We start from the raw sequence: 26,472 nt of genomic DNA on the forward strand, positions 1-26,472 counted from the left end.
AACAAGGGTGGTGCAGTTGCACCCACAAGCTCTGTTCTTTGTCTCCACCACCGCTTTGAGTTACAGGCCGGGCAATGAAAACATTTTTACTCCTGGCCCTGAAGTCTCGCGGGAGTGAGCTCAGCGCACACGCTGTACAGGAACTGGCGCGGCAGTGCAGGCAGGGAGCAGAGCTTCTTGGGGCACCAATGCTGATATCTGTGGTGACAGGTTCCCCATAATATTTGCATAGGGTGTAATCCACAGGACAGTTCTAGCAAAATAAGGTAGTAAACCCTGGTTTCTAGGCAGCAATAAAACACCTGGCCAAGAGTAGATTCCTCTTCCTTGGCTGCGATTTTATGGAAACGTCCATCGAATCCTCAAACATTTATTGGTCGTTTGAAAGAAACCTTTGATGTGACCTGTCCTCAACCCATTCCCGACCCGTGACAATTAATGGTTTCGTTGTGATGATTTTGCAGACCTATGAGATGAATAATGGGTCTGGGATCATAATACAAAGCCATGTTCCTGCCAGGGTCCGATAAACTCCGATTTCCACAGTTAACCTTTTCAGTACTGTGATCAAACATGGAGGAGCCGCCTTGTAAGAGTCATCACTGGCCACCAGAATACATACATGCCTATTAGGCCATACTTGTATAGTGTCCTAATGCTTTCTGTGCAGATTTCTGTTACCAGCGTGCAGAAGTATCCCAGCAAATTAGGGGGTTATCCCATGACTAATGTAAAACATGAAAATCAGACGACATATAGTACATGACAAAGCCAGAACCAGCCCTGCACCTCACATGGATCCACAGATCTCCCCATTCATTGCTCTACTAGGGGGAGTGTCTTCTGCTGCAGCTAAGGGGGCGTGTCCATGTTCTCCCTATCACAGCTCAGGAGGTGTGTCCATGTTCTCCCTATCACAGCTCAGGAGGCAGTTGAAGGATGGAGCTGAGCATGTGCGGCCATCTCAGTGAGCCGGACCAAAAAAATAAGAAAAGGACAAACAGCAGGTGGCGCTATACAGATACGTTTTATTGAATAACTCAGTGGCTATGCAAATTTTTTTATAACATGCAATTACAACAGTCTTCAGATCCATGTGCTGGTTTGAAAACTGTAGAATATTTTTCATGGACAGCCCCTTTAACACATTTACTCTACATGGAAAAAAAAGTATATGGATACATAGAACAAGACCACTCCAAAAGACCAGCCCCTTATCAAGACCAATCTTTATTTCCACCATGTATGATGCATGCTGATAATCTTCTTTAAGAAGGCTCCCCCCCTCCCCCTCCAGAAGACCACTTTTCAATTCAATTTCCAGTGGTCATCTCAGGTGGATGAAGAGCACGAAGGATGCACAGATTGTCGCTCCATTGCACTAACGTGGCATTGTTTTTTTTTTTTTTTTTTTCAATTAACCCACTTGCTCTCTTATTCACTCAGGAGAACACAGGTAACGCAGACATGACGACGGAGGACTATCCCATGGAAATCCATGAGTATCTGGTGGCCTTCAATGACTCAGTTTCTACTGTTGATGACATGTTGAACAAAATGATATCAGTATCCAGGTCGGAGCTTCTCCAGAAAGTAAGTCCTGAACATTATGAGAATCAGTAATTTGAAGAAAATGGGTTTTGCTAATTTACAGTTTAAAAGGGTTCTCCGGGAGTAATTCCTTTTTTGCAAGTGCCCCCGGCCAGCCTCCATAAACGGGAGATTCATACTTACCTGTTCCCCACTGCTCCTGTCCTCCGCTCTGCCTCCCACATGTCCCTTTTCTCTCTGCAGCCTTCATCTCAAAGTGTAGGTCCACACAAAGTCGCCTCTGAATTTCATCACATATCCTCTGCAAGATCTACGTGTCCTTCTACACGGGACTAATATCTGACAGACTAAGCAGAGGCTCCCGATCACTGCTGCACTTACATTCAGCAATCATCTCTGCTGTATGGGAACAAGTGAACGATTCTGGGATCATTGTTTCAGCCAGAGGTCGCACTGCATTTTGTTTCAGAAGAGAAAAAATACTCCTCTTAGCATTTTTGAGGAGTTTTTTTTGTGGTAATTCATATAATACATAGGCCTACATAACGTTATAAGTTTTCCATCTATGCAGGGAAACCATTACTAGTCTCCTCTGTAATGTCGCCCATGTGCAAATAGCAAATGTAGACAATTTTAAATTTATTAAACATCGTACACTAAACATAAGGTCACTGCTGCCATAACACTGCCATACACAGTGCCCACACGACACTGCCATACACAGTGCCCACACGACACTGCCATACACAGTGCCCACACGACACTGCCATACACAGTGCCCACACGACACTGCCATACACAGTGCCCACACGACACTGCCACACACAGTGCCCACACGACACTGCCACACACAGTGCCCACACGACATGGCCATACACAGTGCCCATTATAGAGTCAGACGTGATGATTTTTTATGTAGTGCCCTCATAACAAAGCCATAAACGGTGCTCCCAAGACTATTCTGTAATTCTTTGGCTATAACTGTCAATTTCCTGCTCCGCATTCACCTGGGCCCAGTCACCCCACGCTGGGGCCTATAGATCTACTAGTGCCTGCATTGTCCACAGCACCTCTTACAAGAGGTTACTTACCACCTCAAGCCGCCACTCCACTGGCATTATTGGTGAAGATGGCGGCGCCACTGCACAGGCATTCCCTACAGTGGTCTCAGCGTGGCGCAGTGAAAGGCCTGGCAGCTCATCCAAATTGACAAATTGGCAGCCTCCTTACCAATAACAAAGCTCAATATGTAGCTCTGCTACATGCCCATTACACACTCAGCTCTAATACATGATCATTACACAGCTTTACTATATACACATTCCATACACAGCTACGTGCCCATTAAGTACACAGCTTTGCTACTTGCCCATTACACACACAGCTACTTGCCCATTACATACACAGCGCTGCCAGGTGCCCATTACATACACAGCGCTGCCAGGTGCCCATTACATACACAGCGCTGCCAGGTGCCCATTACATACACAGCGCTGCCAGTTGCCCATTACATACACAGCGCTGCCAGGTGCCCATTACACACACAGTTCCTCCCACACATGGCTGATCACATGACTGATGTCAGCACAGGTCCTGTACCCACAGTGTGCTGTTCAGTCTGGAGCTGCTCCTGGTGAGGGGCGGAGCTTCTTATCAGGAACGAGTGTTTATACCAATGCTCTTCCCCAATAATGTGACAGCTAATCGGTCCATGTAAAAGGACCATTACTCACAGATTTTGCTATAGGTTCATGGCAGATTTAACCCCCTATTCACTGAAAATGGTGAAATCAGCAAAGGAAAATGACTTGCTGTGGTTTTTAAAATCTGCAGAGTAGGTCAGTTTCCTCGCGCAAAATTTCCTCAGCGTGTAGATGAGATTTATAAAGGAAAGAGGAATTTCTCTTTAACAAGATATATAACAAACATATGTAGGTATTTATACATATGCTATCCAAGAGCGGGACTCTCACTGTTTTTCCTAGGAGTTCTGTTGGGATTTCCTCTGTTTCTTCCTTCCTTCTCACGTAGCTCAGCTTTCCTTTCTCTGTTATAACCTCCTCTCACGTAGCTCAGCTTTCCTTTCTCTGTTATAACCTCCTCTCACGTAGCTCAGCTTTCCTTTCTCTGTTATAACCTCCTCTCACGTAGCTCAGCTTTCCTTTCTCTGTTATAACCTCCTCTCACGTAGCTCAGCTTTCCTTTCTCTGTTATAACCTCCTCTCACGTAGCTCAGCTTTCCTTTCTCTGTTATAACCTCCTCTCACGTAGCTCAGCTTTCCTTTCTCTGTTATAACCTCCTCTCACGTAGCTCAGCTTTCCTTTCTCTGTTATAACCTCCTCTCACGTAGCTCAGCTTTCCTTTCTCTGTTATAACCTCCTCTCACATAGCTCAGCATACATCACCAAGCAGTTCTGCTTTAATGGAACACAAAGCATAGAAAATATACAATATCGCAACATTCATTTCTTCATTTCATCTGCTCAGCACCTCCTGCTCTATAACGTATTGCCTGCGGATTATTTCGCATTTTCACGGTGACTAGGTTCCCTATAAGCCCTAGTGCCTTGGTGTCCCCAGCCAGTGGAACAGATCAGCAGAAAGTTGACCCCTATTTTCTCTGCAGGAATTCTATGGGCGTGTTTGTTTTGGAACATGCAGAAAACCGTTTGGCCAAGTTTATGTCCTGTATACTTCTGTCATTCATTTGTAGGTTTATTGGGGGTCATTTATTAAGACCAGCATTTTAGATGCCGGTCTTAATAACCCCTGTCGCTGGCGGTGGATCCACCAAAATTGTGAAGAGGCGCCGGCCTCTCCATATCTTTGGCATATCCTGGGCCATTGTAAATGTAAGACAGCGTCCATTACTGGATAACCCCTTTACGCTGAGCTCAGCAGATTATTCTGCTAACAGTCGAACATCTTTGAGGCCGAAGAGGTGACGGTAAATTCCAATTTGATGGTAAAATATTTACCGGTCCTGCGAACTCCTAATGCATTATAATATTCCTCTGATCTTTGCTTTTTTTTTCCTATGAGAAATGTGCCCATCGCTATCAGAATTGCCGCTGTGTTGGGCAAAAGGCATTCTCTATAAGCAATAAGCAGGGTTTTCTTTGATGAACCTTTGATTGTTGGGTACGCCTGATGGTGTCAGTAACGCTCCGCGCTGAATGTACTGAGTGGCCTTTTGCCAAATATCTCTGATGAACAGAATTTGATATGTAAAATATTCATTCAGTACAATGCAATCAGAAGTGGAGTTTCTTAATGGAGACCTACCAGAAGAAATGTTAAAAATGGCCCTTGGGGTCCCTATACACTCAAATTAGAATTTTTTTTGCCACCTGTTACTTTTGCAGTTTTTATGTGGCCTTTTTTGCAAAGAGTATTTGCTCACTAACGTTTTCCCCTATAGATAAGGTGATGTAAAAACACCTGGAAAAAACCTGCCAAGAGCTACAGCATGTTGCTTTTTTGAAAAACAGCCAGTAAGACATAAAACACCACCTAAAAAAAAAAAACAAATAAAATGGCAATAGCAAATAAATGCTTGTGTGTTCTGAGTTTCATAGTTTCCATAGACCCTCAGCTAACATTTGGAGCTTGTGTTTATACAGTAGAAAATGCACTGAAAAAAATTTGGTGCAAAAGTGTAAAAACGTATGTGCGGACTCGCCCTTAAAGTTTATTCACACTACCGTATATATTTTGCAGTCCACAAAATACAGATACCGTCTGTATGACGTCCGCATGTTTTGTGGACCCATCGACGTCCGTGGTCCACATTTGCGGCCAAGAATAGGGCATGTTCCATCTTTTGCAGAATGGACCTACGGATGCGGAAAGCACAAGGATCATCTGTGTGTCCGTTCTGCAAAGGATAGAACATGCCCTATTCTTGGCTGCAAATGCGGACCTCAGAACCATTGATGTCATTGAGTCCTTGCGGACATCACACGGACGGTATCTGTATTTTGCGGACTGCAAAATACGTATGGTCACATGAATGACAGACCTGATACACTGCAATGCAAGAGTGTTTGAGTGTATTATCTAAGCAGTTAAATGATCACTTATTGGGAATAAAAAAATTTTTTAGAAGTTAAATAGTGTATAGAAAAATTCAAAATAGTCCTAATTAAAAAAAAAACAAAAAAAAACTTTGCCTTACACAAGGATTTTTTTCTTTGTGGAAAAAGAAAGAATAATAATAAAAAAAAATGAATTGGCACTGCCGCAATATCCGCCTGTGCTATAAAATTAACATGTTAGTTTTCCCGCAAGGTGAACAAGCTAAAAAAATAATAAACTATTAAATAAATAGTAAAAACACAGTACCAGAATAGCTGTTTTTGTTTCAACCTGCTTCTATAAGCAGAAATATAAATTGATTAATAATTTATCCCCCCCCCCCCCCCAAAAAAAAAAACTGGACTGATAAATTAAAACAATGCTCATTTTACTATCCATTTCAAAAAGTATTAGAAAGCTAGTCTAAAAATTTTCTAAGTACACAAGCTTCATCAGGTCTAAAGGCCTATTAGAGGGGTATTCCAGTTATAACAAAGAGGCACTCGCACAACAATTTGTGGTTAATTATGTGATGTAAGCAGGCTGGTAGTTCTCTTACTGGTGGCTTTATTTGCTTAGGGGCTGTGTTCTTTTTGCAGCAGCTCTGGTGGGAGGGGGGGGGGTGTCCTTTCTGCTGCATTTCTCCCCCCATGACAGCTTAGGAGGCAGTTTAACCCCTTAGTGACCAAGCCTGTTTGGGCCTTTATGACCAAGCGTTTTTCTTCCTTTTTTTATGGTCTCGTTCCAAGAGCTATAACTTTTTTATTTTTTCATCTATATAGCTTTATGAGGGCTTGTTTTTTACGGGACAAGTTGTAGTTTTTAATGGCGCCATTTTGGGGTACACATAACTTTCTGATTAACTTTTATTAACTCTTTCTGGGAGGGAGATGGGGAAAAAATAGCAATACTGCCACTGCGTTTTTACATTATACATTTTTTGGCGTTCATTTTTCGGTACAAATAACATAATATCTTTATTCTCTGGGTCAGTACGATTACAGTTTTGCAATAAAACACCTTTTATTAACCCCAAAAATTATTTTGCATTGCCACTTCACAAGACCCATAACTTTTTTTTTTATTTTTTTATATGGAATTGTGTGAGGGCTTGATTTTTGAAAGACAACTTGTATTTTTCATGGGTATGATTTTGGAGTAAATGCCGCTTTTTGATCGCTTGCTATTACGTTTTTTTTCGGTGGAAACTAAGAATAAATTCAAAATTCTGTCTTTTTTTATTTTTTATTTTTTACGGCGTTCACCATAGGGGATAATTTATGTAATATTTATGTAGTCCCGGTCGTTACGGACGCGGCAATACCAAACATATGGGGGATATTTTCTTTTTGCAATTTTTTTCATTGAAAAGCGTATTTTCAATGGAAAAAAAGGCATATTTTTTTATTTTATGGAATTTTTTTTTATTTAATAAATGTGTATTTTTTTTCTATTTTTTTACTACTTAATAGTCCCACAAGGGGACTATAATATACAGTATTTTGATTGCTTTTAAAATGTAATGCATTATCTCTATAATTCATTGCATTTCAATAGCAATGCTATTCGAACATTGACCAGCAGGCTGCGCCAGAGAGGCACAGCCTGCTGGAAGTAACTGAAGACAGGCTCGGGCCCTCATCGGAAGCAAGGTAAGCTTCCCAGCACATCAGCACCCCGCGATCGCATTTTCGGGGTGCCTGATGGGAGACAGAGGGAGTCCGCTCCCTCTGTCACCACTTTACATGCAGCGGGCGCCATTGCGCCCGGCATGTAAAGGGTTAAACAGCCCGGATCGGCACTCCTGCCGTTCCGGGCTGTTAGAGCAGGGACCCGGCTCTCATGTGAGAGCCAGGTCCACGCTCCCCGCTGCACGGGGGAGCCGCGCGGCGCTTAAACTGGGCCGCCGTAAAAACGCGGCGGCCCAGCCTAAGGCCCCTTAGGTGACCGCCGTAAAAACACGTATGGGTGGTCACTAAGGGTTAAGAATGGAGCTGAGCATGTGCGCCCGCGTCATTGAGGTGGATAGAGAAATAAGAAAACAAATAAAACAGCAAGTGGCTCTATACACATACATTTTATTGAATGACTATACAAAATTTTGATGAATATTTTTCATGGACAACCCCTTTAAAGTAAAACTTTCAACTGCACTGGTTGTATGAACTTGAAAAGTTCCCCAGTGATTTCACAATTTTTATGTGAAATATTTAGCCATTAAAGGTGTTGCCCCATGAAAAATATTCTTCAGTTTTTAAACCAGCCCCTGGATCTGAATACTTTTGTAATTGCATGTTATAAAAAATTTTGCCTAGCCACTGAGTTATTCAATAAAATGTATCTGTATAGCACCACCTGCTGTTTGTTTTTTCTTATTTCTTTGTCCGGCTCGCTGAGATGGCCGCACATGCCCAGTTTCATCCTTCATCTGCCTCCTGAGCTGTGATAGGGGGAGCTGAGACACGCCTCCTGAGCTGTGATAGGGAGAGCATGGACACGCCCCTTGAGCTGCAGCAGAAAAGACACTCCCCTTGAGCTGTCAGCTTGATATAAATCTAGCAGAGCAATGAATAGGGAGATCTCTGATCCATGTGAGGTACAGGGCTGGTTCTAGCTTTGTTAGAAGGAGATTGTCATGTACTATATGATGTCTGATTTTAATTTTTTACATTAGTCATGGGATAACTCCTTTAAGTGGCTGTGCTGCAGATTTTTATCTATGACCACCTCCCTGCACACTTCTTCCCCTGGAATCCTCCACCACATGTCATGGAGGCGCGCTCAGCCAACAGACTTTTATTCACCCTGAGGGCCAATAAAATCTCCTTGGCTCGCACACGCTCTTCAGTGGACTATGTGTTCCAGCTCTGGTGTTTATGGTCAACTCATTTCCTGTCTTTCCAGTGCTGACATATAGTGCTCAACCACATCAGGCCTGTGGGATGTCATAGGAACACCCTGGGTCTTAGGAAATCGTCCAGCGGAGGCGCAGGCCATCACAGCACTTATAAATAAATGCTTAGTGTTATTCCATTGACGCGTTTCATAAGCTCCCTGGCAAAGCACCTTTTTAATAGCCCTTTTACTGTGGGATATGGAGAAGGTCTGCAGTTCATGCATTACGTCGTTGTTTCTCTTTTGCAGATAGACCCACTGGAACAAGCAAAGTTAGATTTGGCATCTGCATACACCTTAAATTCTCTCTTCTGGAGTAAGTACTGCTCTCAGTGGTGCTGATAATGGAAAGGATGGAGAGGGAAGGTGCTTACATTCTTTATTTCTTTTTATTTAGTATACCTGACGACTCAAGGGGTTAATCCTAAGGAGCATGCAGTCAAAGGAGAGCTGGTAAGAAAAGCCGTTTAAGTTAAAGGGTTTTTCAAAATTTTAATACTGATGACCTAACCCGGGACCCCCCCTGATCCAGCTGTTGAGAAGGTAGTGGCGCCATGGCCTTCTCTCAGCATTAACTCTCTGGGTGCTATGCTCAAGTCTGATCACCGTGGCTGGCATCACTATGGAGACATCCTTGATCTAGGCTATTGACACCTTTGGGACACATTTTTTTTTATTATTGCATTGTACTGCTTTTGAGCTAAAAAAAAATTTTTCAATTGATTATTAAAAAAATTTGAACCCCTTTCTCTGTATAGCATTTAGATTCTCCAGTAGCAGGCTTTGAGTTTTTACTGTAACAGCTCAGCTAGATGGCTCCTATCGCTGATCTCTGACCTCCTAATACTCATTATAGCTTTTATTATATTACTGATAAGAATTGGGCTTAAAGAAGTGTTTGTGAGCTATTAGTTAATTAGAGATAATGGTTATTAGATGACCAGCACAAAGTGAAAGTACGATATCCACAGCTAGCAGAAGTTAACCCTTTATGAATATAATGAGATCTGGCGTTGATGCGGCTGCTTTCCGGCATAAATGCTGTGTTTTGCCGGAAAAATGCCTCTTCATGTAGAGGTTTTTTTTTTGTCCAGTCGGCATCCAGCATTTATACCGCAACAGCGCGCTGGATCAGGCATGCCGGAGATGTAACATGACCTTAGTATGCCGGTATATTGTAACAAAAAAGAAAGTTAAATGAAGGTCCCTTGATGGGATTACATCTTCTATATATATAAAAAAGGACGTATATCTGTGTGTATGTTCCGCGAAAACTCAAAAACGCAACCATCCATTTAAACGAAACTTGGTATACACATCCCTTGCTACCAGGAAAGAAAACTTGTTGGGGGGTCTCGCTTCTCTAGGACATACCGTTCCCAAGATACTCCAAAAAATTACCTGCTGCCTTTCACTTAAAGGGAAACTGTCTCAACTTTATGCTGCCCATACTAACGGCAGCATAAAGTAGAGACAGGTGAGTTGATTCAGCGGTCTGTCATTTAATTGTTAAAAGTAAGTGGTTGCCAACATCACAGTCATTGCAGACTGGGCCTGTAAAAGAGTCACGGCACCTGAGAAGAGTCCTGGTTATTCATGAATTCCTGCTCTCCTGCCCACTGCTGATGGCTGACAGTCTTCTACCTAGTTTTGTCCCTTTCTCTCTAGGATGAGAACTGCCAACCATCAGCAGATCGGTGAGGGAGCAGGAGATTATAAATAACCAGGACTCTTCTCAGTTAGATTTGACTCTTTTCCAGGCCTGGGCTGCAATGATTATGATGCTGGTTCTCAGCAACCCTTACATTTAGCTAATGAGTGACACACCCTAGATCAGCATTTCTGTCACTATTTTATGCTGCCCTCAGTGAGATCAGCCATAAAGCTGATGACAGGTTCCCTTTAAATCCTAACTGCCATACCCACGGTCCCATGTCCCTTATCAGCCAATAGAGGCTCGCAGGTCCTACACCAGGTTTCCATAAAACTGATCACAGGTGCCGGGTCTGGGAAGAGAAGTCTGTTTGGAAGGGAGTCATAGCCAATCACAGCCAGGGTTGAGAACAGAAGGCCAGACCAACTCCCACCACTAATCAGAGGCGAGCTCAAGTTACAGAATGAGAGGGGATTGCGTACTTTGTGTGCAGGCTGGTGACACGGACAGTAAAGCAGTTAGGCTACTTTCACACTAGCGTTCGGGTGTCCGCTCGTGCGCACCGTTTGAAGGGGCTCACGAGCGGCCCCGAAACGCAATCCGTCTGGCCCCAATGCATTCTCAGTGGAGGCGGATCCACTGAGTATGCCTCCGTCTGCCAGCGTTCAGCCTCCGCCTCCGCTCAGTGAGGCGGACACCGGAAGGCTGCTTGCGCGTTCGGGTGTCCGCCTTGGCCACGTGCGGAGGCCGAGCGGATCCGTCCAGACTATACAATGTAAGTCAATGGGGACGGATCCGCGTGAAGTTGACACAATATGCTCAATCTTCAAGCGGATTCCGTTCCCCATTGACTTTCAATGGAAAGTCTGAACGGATCCGCTCAGGACAAACTTTCACACTTAGAAAATTTTCTAAGTTTTAATGCAGACGCATCCGTTTCTGAACGGATGCGAACGTCTGCATTATCGGAGCGGATCCGTCTGATGAAACATCAGACGGATCCGCTCCGAACGCTAGTGTGAAAGTAGCCTATAACCCGCCAGCGGCCTGACAGGAGGAGCTGTTCACCTTCACTGGCTGCGTTATAACAACGGCACACCGAGAGCCGGTGAAAAAGGCTTTCCTTAACAGGTTAATTGTTTAACACTTAAGTTGGTGAAACTACAACTCCCAGCATGTGTGACCTAATGCTAGCAGTTGTAGTTCGACATCTCGGAGCGGCTCTGATCCCCTCAGTGAGTATTGAGGAGATCGGGGCCGCACTGCTGTCTTTCTGTGCCCCAATCTCACCCCCCCTTTAGGATGACCAAGAGGGAGAAGTTAATATTCAACGGCCCGACCCTGCTCCTCCCACTTTATGAATAAAGCAGGCGCGACGTCAGTGAGTGACGTTACTGCTGCCGTCAACTCTGCCTGCTATGGAAGCTTGTTAGTAAGTGCTGTACTGATACAGGGGAACAGGGGAGAGCCAGCTTTAGTTAAACTTATTACCGGTTAAGGATTAATGTCTGAAATACTGCGGTGAGCGGAGGGCCGGTGTATTGGGGGACACAGGTATGAGGGGGATCTGTGGATGACACATAGCAGTGTCATCCACAGATCCCCCATAACAGTGCCAACCACAGATCCCCCACCCCATAGCAATGCCATCCACAGATCCCCCACCCCATAGCAGTGCCATCCACAGATGCCCCCACCCCATATAAGTGCCATCCACAGATGCCCCCACCCCATATAAGTGCCATCCACAGATGCCCCCACCCCATATAAGTGCCATCCACAGATGCCCCCACCCCATATAAGTGCCATCCACAGATGCCCCCTCCCCATAGCAGTGCCATCCACAGATGCCCCTCCCCATAGCTGTGCCATCCACAGATGCCCCTCCCCATAGCAGTGCCATCCCACAGATGCCCCTCCCCTTAGCAGTGCCATCCACAGATGCCCCTCCCCATAGCAGTGCCATCCACAGATGCCCCTCCCATAGCAGTGCCATCCACAGATGCCCCTCCCCATAGCAGTGCCATCCACAGATGCCCCTCCCCATAGCAGTGCCATCCACAGATGCCCCTCCCCATAGCAGTGCCATCCACAGATGCCCCTCCCCATAGCAGTGCCATCCACAGATGCCCCTCCCTATAGCAGTGCCATCCACAGATCCCCCTCCCCATAGCAGTGCCATCCACAGATCCCCCATAGCAGTGCCATCCACAGATCCCCCATGCAGTGCCATCCACAGATCCCCCATAGCAGTGCCATCCACAGATCCCCCATAGCAGTGCCATCCACAGATCCCCCATAGCAGTGCCATCCACAGATGCCCCCACAATGATGCCCCCATAACGGTGCCACCCACAGATGGCCCCATAACGGTGCCACCCACAGACCACCATTAGTTCAAAGCACACCTTTGGTTCAAAATATTTTTTTTCTTATTTTCCTCCTCAAAAACCTAGGTAACGTCTTATACGGCGAAAAATACGGTAATTAAATATAAAATTTGTGAATTGGGACATTTAAACTTGCTTTTTTTATTTTATTTCAATTTAAATCTAGTAGGAGTCGGAGTCGGTTCATTTTTTGCCAACTCCGGGTACCCAAAATTGCCTCCGACTCCACAGCCCTGTTGTAAAGGGAGCAAAAGTAATGGATCAGAATAATAATCATAAATCAAAACTTTCACTTTTGAATACTTGGTTGCAAATCCTGTTGCAGTCAATTACAGCCTGAAGTCTGGAACGCATAGGACATCACCAGACGCTGGGTTTCATCCCTGGTGATGCTCTGCCAGGCCTCTACTGCAAACCGTCTTCAGTTCCTGCTTGTTCTTGGGGCATTTTCCCTTCAGTTTTGTCTTCGGCAAGTGAAATGCATGCTCAATCAGATTCAAGTCAGGTTGATTGACTTGGCCATTGCATAAACATTCCACTTCTTTTTCCTTAAAAAACTCTTTGGTTGCTTTTGCAGTATGCTTTGGGTCGTTGTCCATCTGCACTGTGAAGCGCCGTCCAATGAGTTCTCAAGCATTTGGCTGAATATGAGCAGATAATATTGCCTGAAGTACTTCAGAATTCATCCTGCTGCTTTTGTCAACAGTCACATATCAATAAATACAAGAGAACCAGTTCCATTGGCAGCCATACATGCCCACGCCATGACACTACCACCACCATGCTTCACTGATGAGGTGGTATGCTTAGGATCATGAGCGGTTCCTTTTCTTCTCCATACTCTTCTCTTCCCATCACTCCGGTACAAGTTGATCTTGGTCTCATCTGTCCATAGGATGTTGTTCCAGAACTGTGAAGGCTTTTTTTTAGATGTCGTTTGTTTTTGAGGCTCACCAATGGTTTACATCTTGTGGTGAACCCTCTGTATTCACTCTGGTGAAGAGTGTTCGTGATCTGGCCAACTGTTTTGAAGGGTGTTTCTTCACCAGGGAAAGAATTCTTCGGTCATTCACCACAGTTGTGTTCCGTAGTCTCCCGTGACTTTTGGTGTTGCTGAGCTCACCGGTGCGTTCCTTCTTTTTAAAGGGTTTCTATCACTTCGTATGACATAATTAGTTGTCAGACACTAGCGATCCGCTAGTGTCTGCTCTGGCCAACCATCCTACTATAATCACTTGTGGGCAGCGGTTTTGCTAAAAAACTAACTTTTATAAATATGCTAATGAGCCTCTAGGTGCTATGTGGGCGTCATTAGCACCTAGAGGCTCCGTCTACCTTCATACACAGCCGCTGCCCAGCGCGTCCCTCCAGCCCGCCCATGTCCTCCTCCGTGTGACGCTGCGGACGAGTTCTCGCGCATGCGCCGTGCGCGGCTGTATTCGGCGCATTTGAGATCTCAGCTCGGAGCGGTCAGACATTCAATGCGCATGCGCCGAATACAGCCGCGCATGCGCATTGAATGTCTGACCGCTCCGAGCTGAGATCTCAAATGCGCCGAATACAGCCGCGCACGGTGCATGCGCGAGAACTCGTCCGCTGCGTCACACGGAGGAGGACATGGGCGGGCTGGAGGGACGCGCTGGGCAGCGGCTGTGTATGAAGGTAGACGGAGCCTCTAGGTGCTAATGACGCCCACATAGCACCTAGAGGCTCATTAGCATATTTATAAAAGTCAGTTTTTTAGCAAAACCGCTGCCCCACAAGTGATTATAGTAGGATGGTTGGCCAGAGCAGACACTAGCAGATCGCTAGTGTCTGACAACTAATTATGTCATACGAAGTGATAGAAACCCTTTAAGAATGTTCCAAACTGTTGTTTTGGCCAGGCCTAATGTTTTTGCTATCTCTCTGATGGGTTTGTTTTGTTTTTGCAGCCTAATCATGGCTTGCTTCACTGATAGTGACAGCTCTTTGGATCTCATCTTGAGAGTTGACAGCAACAGATTCCAAATGCAAATAGCACACTTGAAATGAACTCTGGACCTTTTATCTGCTCATTGTAATTGGGATAATGAGGGAATAACACACACCTGGCCATGGAAGAGCTGAGAAGCCAATTGTCCCATTACTTTTGGTCCCCTAACAAGTGGGAGGCACATATGCAAACTGTTGTAATTCCTACATTGTTCACCTGATTTGGATTTAAATACCCTCAAATTAAAGCTGACCGTCTGCAGTTAAAGCACATTTTGATTGTTTTATTTCAAATCCATTGTGGTGGTGTATAGAGCCACAAATGTTAGAATTGTGTTGATGTCCTAATATTTATGGACCTGACTGTATATACATGTAAATGGTAATAAAGGTGATAAAAGAAATCTTATCATAATTAGGGTCCATTCACACGTCCGTTGTTTCTTTCCTGATCTGTTCAGTTTTTTGCGGAACAGATCTGGACCAGTTCTGTACCCATTCATTTTCAATGGGTCCTGAAAGAAATCGGACAGCTCAACGGACGTGTGAATGGACCCTAAGATGTATTAATATAATAATTCAATAAATAAATATATCCGTTAAATACAAAAAAAAAAAATTTACACAAAAAAAACATGAAAATACCTAATAATATATATAAAAAATACATGAGCATGCCTAATAAATAGTAATTTGTAGATATCAATAAAAAGCCGTATTATATCAAACTATAAATACATTGGGGAATAGAGTTTTTCTCTTTATGGTAGGTGGCCGAAATGAGTCAGGGGGGTCATTAGTAGTTGTTATGTTCTAGAGATTCATTAAGACCAAAGGGAATGAGGGAATTAAAACGAAAAATCCAATACATTTATTTTTGGCATAAATGTTGAAAGGATTTAGGGACCCATTCTACAGGGGTTAAGCTCAGGAAAGATGCATCACCGGAATGGACTTGTGCAAAGTGTCTTGAGACACTGTGTTTCATGTATTTTTTTCGTGATTTTAGAACGGTGGGAGTTCATACGGTCCCTCAGGTCCTGGGTGGTGCAGCCCACATATTGGTTAGGTACACTACATTGGATGTGCTGCAGTCCATGTGGCTATGAAGTATGATTTTTCTCGCCTGAGGTTGTAATCTCTACTTTTTTTCAACCATCACTTATTATGAAACACCATTTGCAGCGTTTACGTCCACGTTTGAACAAGCCCCTAGGTTCAATAGTGGTGATGGTAGTGGTGTTGGTCGATGAGTTTAAGTTTGGGGCAAGATGGTGCCAACATCTCCTTTTAAGACCTTGCTCTACGGAAGGTGAGGTGTGGTTGTGTAGCTACAGATTTACCTAAAATTTGGTTTTCTGTAGGATAGACAGATATAGATATTTATTAGGTATTTTCATGTTTGTTTTTTTACCGTATATTTATGTGTATTTTTTAAAAAAATATTTTTATACATTTATTGAATTATTATATTAATATCATCTTATAAGATTTCTTTTGTCACCATTATTTATTACCATTTACATGTATATATTCAATTTATTGCTATTATATATATATATATATATATATATATATAACATTTCTTCTTATAACAAGATTTATTTTTATCACACCATTTCCTTATATTATATATATATTTATATATATATATATATATATATATATATATAATCTATACCAATATACATAAATATATATAATATATATATATATATATTCTTATACCTATATATATATTCTATACCTAAATATCTATTACATGACTGTACCATCGATCAGTTTAATTGTTTAGAGAGCATTATCATTCAACTATCCAACTAAAAAAGGTGATTGCTTATATGAACTAGTGAAACTTTATATTTTGTGCCCATTATATATACATATATGTCCATTCTAGTACACTATTTTTATCATCATGACTCTTGTGATACCCGTGCACTGTTGAGCGGCTGGCTGCGCCTCTCTCCCCTCATATTGCGTTCCACAGTGGAACGCTACGCACGCATTTCCATTTCTCACATCTTCCCATCCTACTTTTAAGATCCTTTACCATTGCTAATTTCCTCAGTTTATTATATCTTAATAAGTACTAGGCACATAATATAGTTCGAAAGGCCAATTGATGTTGAATTGGCAAATTTGTGTGTGTGTATATGTGTATATATATTAGGGATCGACCGATATTGATTTTTTAGGGCCGATACCGATAATTTGTGAACTTTCAGGCCGATAGCCGATTAATTTATACCGATATTCTGGGAATTTTCATTTTTGAGAAAAAAAAAAATTCCTACACAAATCTGCTGAAAATTAATATGTTTATTGTTAATGTGTATTTTTTTTGTTTATTGTTAATGTGTATTTTTTTTTATAAATCTTTTTCATTATACTTAATATTTTTGTGTTTTTTTTTTTTTTACTAACTTTAACCCCTTAGGGACTAGAACCTTTGTCCTATTCACCCTGATAGATCTCTATCAGGGTGAATAGGATCTCACACTGTCCCTGCTGCTCTGTGCATAGTGCACAGAGCAGCATGGAGCTGAACATGGCAGCCAGGGCTTCAATAGCGTCCTGGCTGCCATGGTAACCGATCGGAGCCCCAGGCTTACACAGCTGGGGCTTCCGATCGGAGGAGCAGGGGAGAGGGGATCCTGTGGCCACTGCCACCAATGATTAATACTGGGTGGGGGGGGGGCGCACTGCGCCACCAATGATTAATACTGGGGGGCTTGGGGGGGCGCACTGCGCCACCAATGAAGATAAGTCTCTCGATCATTCATATACAGGAGGCGGGAGCTGGCTGCAGAATCACATAGCCGGCTCCCGACCTCTATCAGCGGTAGCTGCGATCCGCGGCACCTGAGGAGTTAACTACCGCGGACCGCAGCTATTGCTCATAGAGGTCGGGAGCCGGCTATGTGATTCTGCAGCCAGCTCCCGCCTCCTGTATATGAATGAATGAGAGGCTTATCTTCATTGGTGGCGCAGCGGCCACAGCCCCGCCCCTCCTCTTATGTTCTATCACCCTCATTGGCGGCAGCGGCAGCAGCACAGGGGGAGGAGACGCTGCTTCCTTCTCCCCTGTGCTGCGGAGGGAACACAGAGAGCGCTGAGAGCAGCGCGTTCTGTGTTCCCCATACGTTATCGGTATATCGGCAAAAATTGATGCCGATACCGATAACGTTCAAAATCCTCAATATCGGCCGATAATATCGGCCAAACCGATAATCGGTCGATCCCTAATATATATATAATATCACCATGTGCACTCCTCTGTTATATTTTATTCTGCTCTTGAGAGAGGGGGATATACCCCGAAACGCGTTGAGCTTTTTGATCAATAAAGAATTCTCCTCTTGGAACCCTGGTTATCATTCTTTTGGGACTTGGAGGCAAATTCATACCATTTGACGAACAATCTCGGCGGGGGAGGGGAAGGGTATAGGTGTTTTATGCTCATCCTATACCTCCCTCCCTGGTGAAGTAAGTCCCCCATTCGCTATAACATTTTAATATTCTAACATCTTATCACTGCAGTATCGTCATTCACCTGTTAGAATACGTTAAGTCCACATTTATAAAATAGTCTTGTTGCTTACTCAAGTGTTTCACCTTTACCTATTCTCTTGACTATTACCACTCTCTTGGCGCCTCTGTGCCATTCCCTTCCCTTCTCTGACACCACCTGAGCTCTATAGGGGAATACAGACACTTTTTTTCTTGTTTTTTTTCCCATCTCTGCACAAACTTCGCAGTTTACTTGGGTGCGGCCTTGGGAATGGTACTCAGAGTGCCCTATATCCACCTTCTTCTATCATACCTTCCTGCCCATTAATAGTCTCCTTGGTGCTTATTAACCCATCTTTCCCCATTTCCCAATTTTTCTCTCATCCATACAATTACTAAAGATGGAGAGATCTGGAAAAGCAGAATGGAGTTCCGAATTCCTTTAACCTCTTAAGGACATAGGGGCGTACAGGTACGCCTTGTGCCCTGGTACTTAAGGACACAGGGCGTACCTGTACGCCCTGTGTATTTTCGATCACCGCCGCGCGGCGGGCGGTGATCGGAACCCCGTGCCTGCTCAAATCATTGAGCAGGCACTTGGGGCAATGCGCCGGGGGGTCCGGTGCCCCCCCCATGTATGCGATCGCAGAAAACCGCAGGTCAATTCAGACCTGCGGTTTTCTGCGTTCCGGGTTGTTTCGGGTCTCTGAAGACCCGATAACCCGGAACAGGATGGTGATGGTGGTGTGATTTCACCCCACCAATCACCATCCAGCGATCCTGAGTGGTGATGGTGACATCACCACTCAGGATCGCTTTCGATTGGTCTGTGGGCGGTCCGGCGCCAAATTCAAAAGAGGCAGGCGCTCCTCTCCTCCTCCTTTTGTGTTCCGGAGCCGGAGGGGAGAGGAGCTGCCTGCACGTGTGTCCACCATCGGTGCCAGCACCCCCAGGACCCGATCTGTGCCCCCAGGACCCGATCTGTGCCCTAGCACCCCCCATCAGGTACATAGGGACAGCATAGGGAAAGTTTGGTTTAGGCAGGGAAAAAAAGGGAAAGTTAGTTACTGAACTTTTCTTACTTTGATTGCATCACCCTAAGTTAGGGTGTCTGGGGTCCACAGCACAGCTGTGTGACCCTAGACCACCCAGGTGTGCCGCCAGGCGGAGCAAGGGGACCGCCATGTTAGGGACCCTGTGGCCCACACTAGTACGAGCAGCTCTGGGGCTCGTACTGGTTTCCCGGCCCACCAGTTAAATCCACCGGAGCCCCCTGCCGGTGAAACTTGTCTGGTGTAGCCCAGAGCGATACGAGCCCGTGATTCCTGATTTTGTAGGCCAATCAGGAATCCAGATTTCCACTTAGGCTACACTGAATATGACTTTTTTTGTCATTTTTTCAGTGACCCACTGGTAAATCTGATGGTGGAGCAGACGAATCTGTACGCCCAACAGTTCGTCGCTCAACACCCGGGCTCCTTTTTGGCCAGGCCCGGTGGCTGGACGCCGGTCAGTGCAGCCGAAATGAGGATATTTTGGGGCCTCGTGCTGCATATGGGCCTGGTCGAAAAACCCCAGTGTCAGGCTGTACTGGAGTGGGGACGTCCTATACCAGCCCCACTTTACAGTACAGCCATGACACGCTCCCCGGTTTGAGGCCATCCGGAATGTCTGCATTATTCCCGATAATGCAGCATGTCCCCCCCGAGGTGATCCTGCCCATGACCGTCTGTATAAGATACGGCCGGTCATCGATCACTTTGGGGCCAAATTCATGGAGTCCTTTGTACCTGGAAGGGAGGTCGCGGTTGAGAGTCTCTCATTGCGTTCAAGGGAGACTCATTTTCCGCCAGTATGTGCCCTCCAAGCGGGCGAGGTATGGCGTGAAGCTATACAAAATTTGTGAGAGTACCTCAGGGTACACTTACAAATTTTCGTGTGTACGAGGGGCGAGATTCCCGGATTCAACCCCCAGAATGTCCCCCCCACTCTGGGTGTTACCGGGAAACTTGTGTGGGACCTTATGTACCCACTGCTGGATAAGGGTTACCACCTTTACGTGGATAACTTTTATACCAGTATCCCCTTGTTCCAGTCCCTTGCCGCCAGATCCACGTCCGCATGTGGGACCGTGCGGAAAAATCAACGCGGCCTCCCTGCCCACCCCCTCCAGGTACCTATCCCCAGGGGTGAGACCCGTGCCCTTACCACTGGAAACCTGTTGCTGGTCAGGTATAAGGACAAGAGGGATGTCCTTATGCTGTCCACAATTCATGGTAACGGCATCACCCCTGTCCCTGTGCGAGGTACCGCGGCAACGGACCTCAAGCCCGATTGTATCGTCGCCTACAATCGGTATATGGGAGGAGTTGATCTCTCGGATCAAGTCCTCAAGCCATATAATGCCATGCGCAAAACCCGGGCATGGTACAAAAAAGTTGCGGTCTACTTGGTGCAGGTTGCCATGTACAACTCTTTTGTACTATCCCGAAGCGCTGGCAGCACAGGGACATTCCTCCAGTTCTATGAGGCAGTCCTCATGGCCCTGATCTTTTCGGACCGGGAAAGAGCAGGCCGGAGTACCTCGGGAATTGGAGGCGCCCGGATCGTCCCTGGCCAACACTTTCCAGGTGTGGTCCCCCATACTGGAAAGAAGGGACGAACCCAAAAAAAGTGCAGAGTGTGTCGCAGGAGGGGGATACGGAAGGACACGACTACTCAGTGCGACACGTGCCCCGATCATCCGGGCCTCTGCATTGACGGTTGCTTCAGGGAGTATCACACTTCCATGGAGTACTAAATTTATATCCCAATTTAGCACTGACATCGGATAAAAAAAAATGGTTCTCAGACCTGAGACACCCAAAAAAACTAAAATAATTTATTAAAAGTAGACATATTAGGTATCGCCGCGTCGGTAATAATCTCCTCTATAAAACTACCCCATGACCAACCCCCCCAGATTAACACGGTCACCTTACATAATAAAAAGTTTAATAGCAAGCGATCAAAAAGTCATATAGCCCCCATAAAAAGTCATATAGCCCCCATAATAGTGCCAATAAAACCGTCCGCTCCTCCCGCAAAAAATGAGCCCCCCACATGAGATAATTGGATAAAAATTTTTTTTAAAAATGACCCTTAGACTTTAGAGATACCCAAAAAATAATTTGTATCAAAAAAGATAATATAGTCTAAAACCTAAATAATTGTAAAAAAAAGTAGACTTATTAGGTATTGCCGCGTCCGTAAGAATCTCCTCTATAAAAATACCCCATTACCCAACCCCCCAGATTAACATGGTCAAAAAAATAAAAAATAAATAGGTGCAAAAAAAGAATTTTTTTGTCACCTTACATAACAAAAACTTTAATAGCAAGCGAAAAAAAAGTCATATAGTCCCCAAAATAGTGCCAATAAAACCGTCCGCTCATCCCGCAAAAAATGAGCCCCACATGAGATAATTGGATAAAAAAATAAAAAAAAATGACCCTTAGACTTTAGAGATACCCAAAAAAAAGATTTGTATCAAAAAAGATAATATAGTCAAAAACCTAAATAATTGTAAAAAAAAAGTAGACTTATTAGGTATTGCCGCGTCCGTAAGAATCTCCTCTATAAAAATATCCCATGACCTAACCCCCCAGATTAACACGGTAAAAAAAAAAAAAAAACGGTGCCAAAACCGCTATTTTTGGCACTTTTCCATTTCAATCCGTTTTTTCCGGTAACAAAACAAGGGTTAACAACCAAACAAAACTTAATATTTATTACCCTGATACTGCAGTTTACAGAAACACCACATTTGTGGTCGTAAACTGCTGTATCAGTAAAAAGGGAGGCCGCAAAAGGAAAGGACTGACATGGTTTCTGGAAGGCCGATTTTGATGGCCTTTTTTATTGACACCATGTTCCTTTTGAAGCCCCCCTGATGCACTCTAGAGTAAAAACTCCCCAAAACTGACCCCATCTAAGAAACTACACCCCTCAAGGTATTCAAAACTGATTATACAAACTTTATTAACCCTTTAGGTGTTCCTCAACAGTTAATGGCAAATTTTTGGTAACCTTGCCTCACAAAAATGTAATATAGAGCAACCAAAAATCATATTTACCCTAAAAATAGTCCCCAAAAAAATGCCACCTTATCCCGTAGTTTCCAAAATGGGGTCACTTTTAGGGAGTTTCTACTCCAGGGGTGCATCAGGGGGGTTGAAACAGGACACGGTGTAAATAAACCGGTCCATAAAAATCAGCCCTCCAAAAACCAAACGGCGCACCTTTCACTCTACGCCCCGCTGTGTGGCCGTACATTAGTTTACGGCCACATATTGGGTGTTTCTGTAAACGGCAGAGTCAGGGCAATAAAGATACAGTCTTGTTTGGCTGTTAACCCTTGCTTTGTTAGTGGAAAAAATGGGTTAAAATGGAAAATTAGACAAAAAAATGAAATTCTCAAATTTCATCCCCATTTGCCAATAACTCTTGTGCAACACCTAAAGGGTTAACGACGTATGTAAAATCAGTTTTGAATACCTGAGGGGTGTAGTTTCTTAGATGGGGTCATTTTTGGGTGGTTTCTATTATGTAAGCCTCGCAAAGTGACTTCAGACCTGAACTGGTCCCTAAAAATTTAGTTTTTGTAAATTTCTGAAAAATTTCAAGATTTGCTTCTAAACTTCTAAGCCTTATAACATCCCCAAAAAATAAAATATCATTCCCAAAACAATTCTAACATGAAGTAGACATATGGGGAATGTAAAGTCATCAGAATTTTTGGGGGTATTACTATGTATTACAGAAGTAGAGAAACTGAAACTTTGAAATTTGCTAAATTTTTCCAAATTTTTGTTTAAATTAGGTATTTTTTGGTGCGAAAAAAAATAATTTTTTGACTTCATTTTACCAGTGTCATGAAGTACAATATGTGACGAAAAAACAATCTCAGAACGGCCTGGATAAGTCAAAGTGTTTTAAAGTTATCAGCACTTAAAGGGACTCTGGTCAGATTTGCAAAAAATGGCCTGGTCCTAAGGTGTAAAAAAGGCTGTGTCCTTAAGGGGTTAAACGAAAATATCCCTTTGCTGATGAAGATTCAGCCTTATGGGATAAAACTCCTAAAATTGATACCCCTGTCGCCCGCATGTCGAAAAAGACGTCCCTGCCCTTTGAGGATATGGGCCTGTTGAAAGATCCCATGGATAAAGAATGTGAGGATCTTCCTAAATGTGCATGGGAGACTAACACAGCCATGCTAAGACCCAGTATAGCTGCCACTTGTACCTCTAGATCTTTATCCGTCTGGTTAACGCAACTAGAAGAGCACCTGGCAGCAGGGATCCCAAGGGAAGAGATCCTAGCTTTGGTTCCCATTTTAAGGCAAGCTGCAAATTTCCTATCTGACGCCTTAGCAGACCTAGTAAGACTCTCAGCCAGATCCTCGGCCTTCTCAAATGCCACACGAAGAGCTATATTGCTCAGGTCATGGTCTGGAGATGCCAGTTCCAAGAGTCGTCTATGCTCCATTCCATGTGAGGGGGATAGACTGTTTGGTTCAGTCCTTGAAGATATATTGGACAAGGCATCAGATAGGAAGAAAGGATTCCCTTCTGATTCAAGATTCTATCAACAGTGCCGTTCCTTTCGAAATCAAAGGAAGGCTAGACCAGATCAGAAGAGAAAGGAGAGCTCAGGAAGATGGCAACTCTCTAGAGGAAGAGGGAAGGGATTCTTATTTAACCCTGAATCCACTACAAAACCTGCCCAATGACACCAGGCTTTCAGGTAGGAGGCAGTCTAAAGATGTTTTCCTCAGCCTGGGAAAAGATTTCAACCTTTCTATGGGTAAGAAATACTATAAGAGGTACAAGCTAAAAATTCGACACACCTCCACCGGATTACTTCACTTTCAACAGACCATTATGCCAAATACAAAAACAGCAGGCCCTAGAATCAGAGATATTGTCTCTTTTGCAAAAACAGCTTATTGTCCCAGTTTCAAAGGATCAGGAGGGAAGGGGTTTTTATTCGCCCATCTTTCTAATAAAGAAACCAAACAAGACTTTCGGAGTAATAATCAATCTAAAGGAACTAAACAGATATATGACCTACACTAAATTCAGAATGGAAAAAAATCAGATCTACAGTAAACCTCCTGTCTTGCAATTGTTACATGGTAACTGGATCTTTCAGACGCGTACTACCATGTTCCAATACACAGAGGATATAAAAAATGTCTCAGAATCGCAATATTTCTAAAAGGTCAAAAATGTCACTTTCAGTTCCAGACACTACCTTTCGGGCTATCGTCAACCCCCAGAATATTTTCAAAAATCATGGCAGAAGTAACCGGGTTTTTGCTTCTCCAGCAGCCCCATCCCTTCGAGATCTTCAGAGACATCTAAAGATTGTCCAGGAGAAAATGGTGGAACTAGGCTGGTTAATAAATATACAGAAATTAGATCTAGTTCCCAGCCAACAAAATACATTTTTAGACTACTAGACTCCCACAACCTTATGTCTTTTCTCCCTCGGGAGAAACAGATTTCCTTGTGTCAAAGGATATCGCTATTCGGCGAGTCCAGAAGAGTGTCGATCAGGGACATCATAACGCTATTGGGTCATCTAACATCCACAATTCTTGCAGTCAGATGGGCCCAAGGATCCTACAAAGTTTTCTCTTAGAGTCCTGGAACGGAGATCAGGACTCTTTAGATAGAAGAGTAAAGATTACATTAACCTCCTCCCGACCGCCTAATGCAGGGATGCGTCCTGCGGGCGGTCGGTTTGTTCCTCCTAGACACATCGGCGCGTCATCTCGCGAGACGCGAGATTTCCTGTGAACGCGCGCACACAGGAGCGTGCGTTCACAGGATCGGAAGGTAAACGAGCTGATCTACAGCCTGCCAGCGGTGATCATTCGCTGGCAGGCTGTAGATGCGATTTTTTTTTTTTTTAACCCCTGAAAGGTATATTAGACGCTGTTTTGTTAACAGCGTCTGATATACCTGCTACCTGGTCCTCTGGTGGTCCCTTTTACTTGGATCGACCACCAGAGGACACAGGCAGCTCTGTAAAGTAGCACCAATCACCACACTACGCTACACCCCCCCCCCCCCCACTTATTAACCCCTGATCACCCCATATAGACTCCCTGATCACCCCCCTGTCATTGATCACCCCCCTGTAAGGCTCCATTCAGACGTCCGTATGTGTTTTGGGGATCCGCAAAACACGGACACCGGCAATGTGCTTTCCGCATTTTGTGGATCCGCACATTGCCAGAACTATATAGAAAATGCCTTTTCTTGTCCACAATTGCGGACAAGAATAGGACATATTCTATAGGCTCTACAAAAAAACGCAGTGTTCGCCCGATCAGACCTGATCTTGTGCGCACACTTGCGTTCAGTCCGCCCCACCGCAGTGACAGAAATTAGTTTTTTTCTGATCACTGCAAAAACACTGTAAAATCGCTGCGGCGCTATAAAGATCACTTTTGAGGGGCATGGCGAGTTCATAGAAGATTTTTTTATTTTTTTGGCACAAGTTAGCGGAAATTGATTTTTATTTTATTTTTTTAATTTTTTTTTCTTACAAAGTCTCATATTCCACTAACTTGTGACAAAAAATTAAATCTCACATGAACTCGCCATACCCCTCACGGAATCCAAATGCGTAAAATTTTTTAGACATTTATATTCCAGACTTCTTCTCACGCTATAGGGCCCCTAAAATGCCAGGGCAGTATAAATACCCCATATGTGACCCCATTTTGGAAAGAAGACACCCCAAGGTATTTTGTGAGGGGCATGGCGAGTTCATTTAAAAAAAAAACTTTTGTCACAAGTTAGTGGAATATGAGACTTTGTAAGAGAAAAAATAAATAAATACATTTTCCGCTAACTTGTGCCAAAAAAAAAATATATTCTAGGAACTCGCCATGCCCCTCACGGAATACCTTGGGGTGTCTTCTTTCCAAAATGGGGTCACTTGTGTTTTAGGGGCCCTAAAGCGTAAGAAGTAGTTTGGAATCCAAATGCGTAAAAAATGCCCTGTGAAATCCTAAAAGTACTCATTGGAATTTGGGCCCCTTTGCGCACCTAGGCTGCAAAAAAGCGTCACACATGTGGTATCGCCATACTCAGGAGAAGTAGGGCAATGTGTTTTGGGGTGTATTTTTACATATACCCATACTGTGTGTGAGAAATATCTCTGTAAAATGACAACTTTGTATAAAAAAAATGGGAAAAGTTGTCTTTTACAGAGATATTTATCTCACCCAGCATGGGTATATGTAAAAAATACACCTCAAAACACATTGCCCTACTTCTCCTGAGTACGGCGATACCATGTGTGACACTTTTTTGCAGCCTAGGTGCGCAAAGGGGCCCAAATTCCAATGAGTACTTTTAGGC

General features: G+C 44.0%; 1 protein-coding gene across 2 annotated transcripts in view; it reads left to right on the forward strand.

Moving 5' to 3' along the window:
• Positions 1-26,472, forward strand: part of C1D (C1D nuclear receptor corepressor) — a 56,242-nt gene that overhangs the window by 12,837 nt on the left and 16,933 nt on the right. For both annotated transcript variants that reach the window (XM_040430058.1, XM_040430060.1), the window contains exons 2-4: positions 1,447-1,593; positions 8,774-8,840; positions 8,922-8,977. In XM_040430058.1, coding sequence (XP_040285992.1) covers positions 1,468-1,593; positions 8,774-8,840; positions 8,922-8,977 — 249 coding nt within the window. In that variant the 5' untranslated portion in view covers positions 1,447-1,467. The remainder of the gene's footprint in view (positions 1-1,446; positions 1,594-8,773; positions 8,841-8,921; positions 8,978-26,472) is intronic.

This window comes from Bufo bufo, chromosome 4, assembly GCF_905171765.1.
Source record: "Bufo bufo chromosome 4, aBufBuf1.1, whole genome shotgun sequence".
Classification (NCBI taxonomy): Eukaryota; Metazoa; Chordata; class Amphibia; order Anura; family Bufonidae; genus Bufo; species Bufo bufo.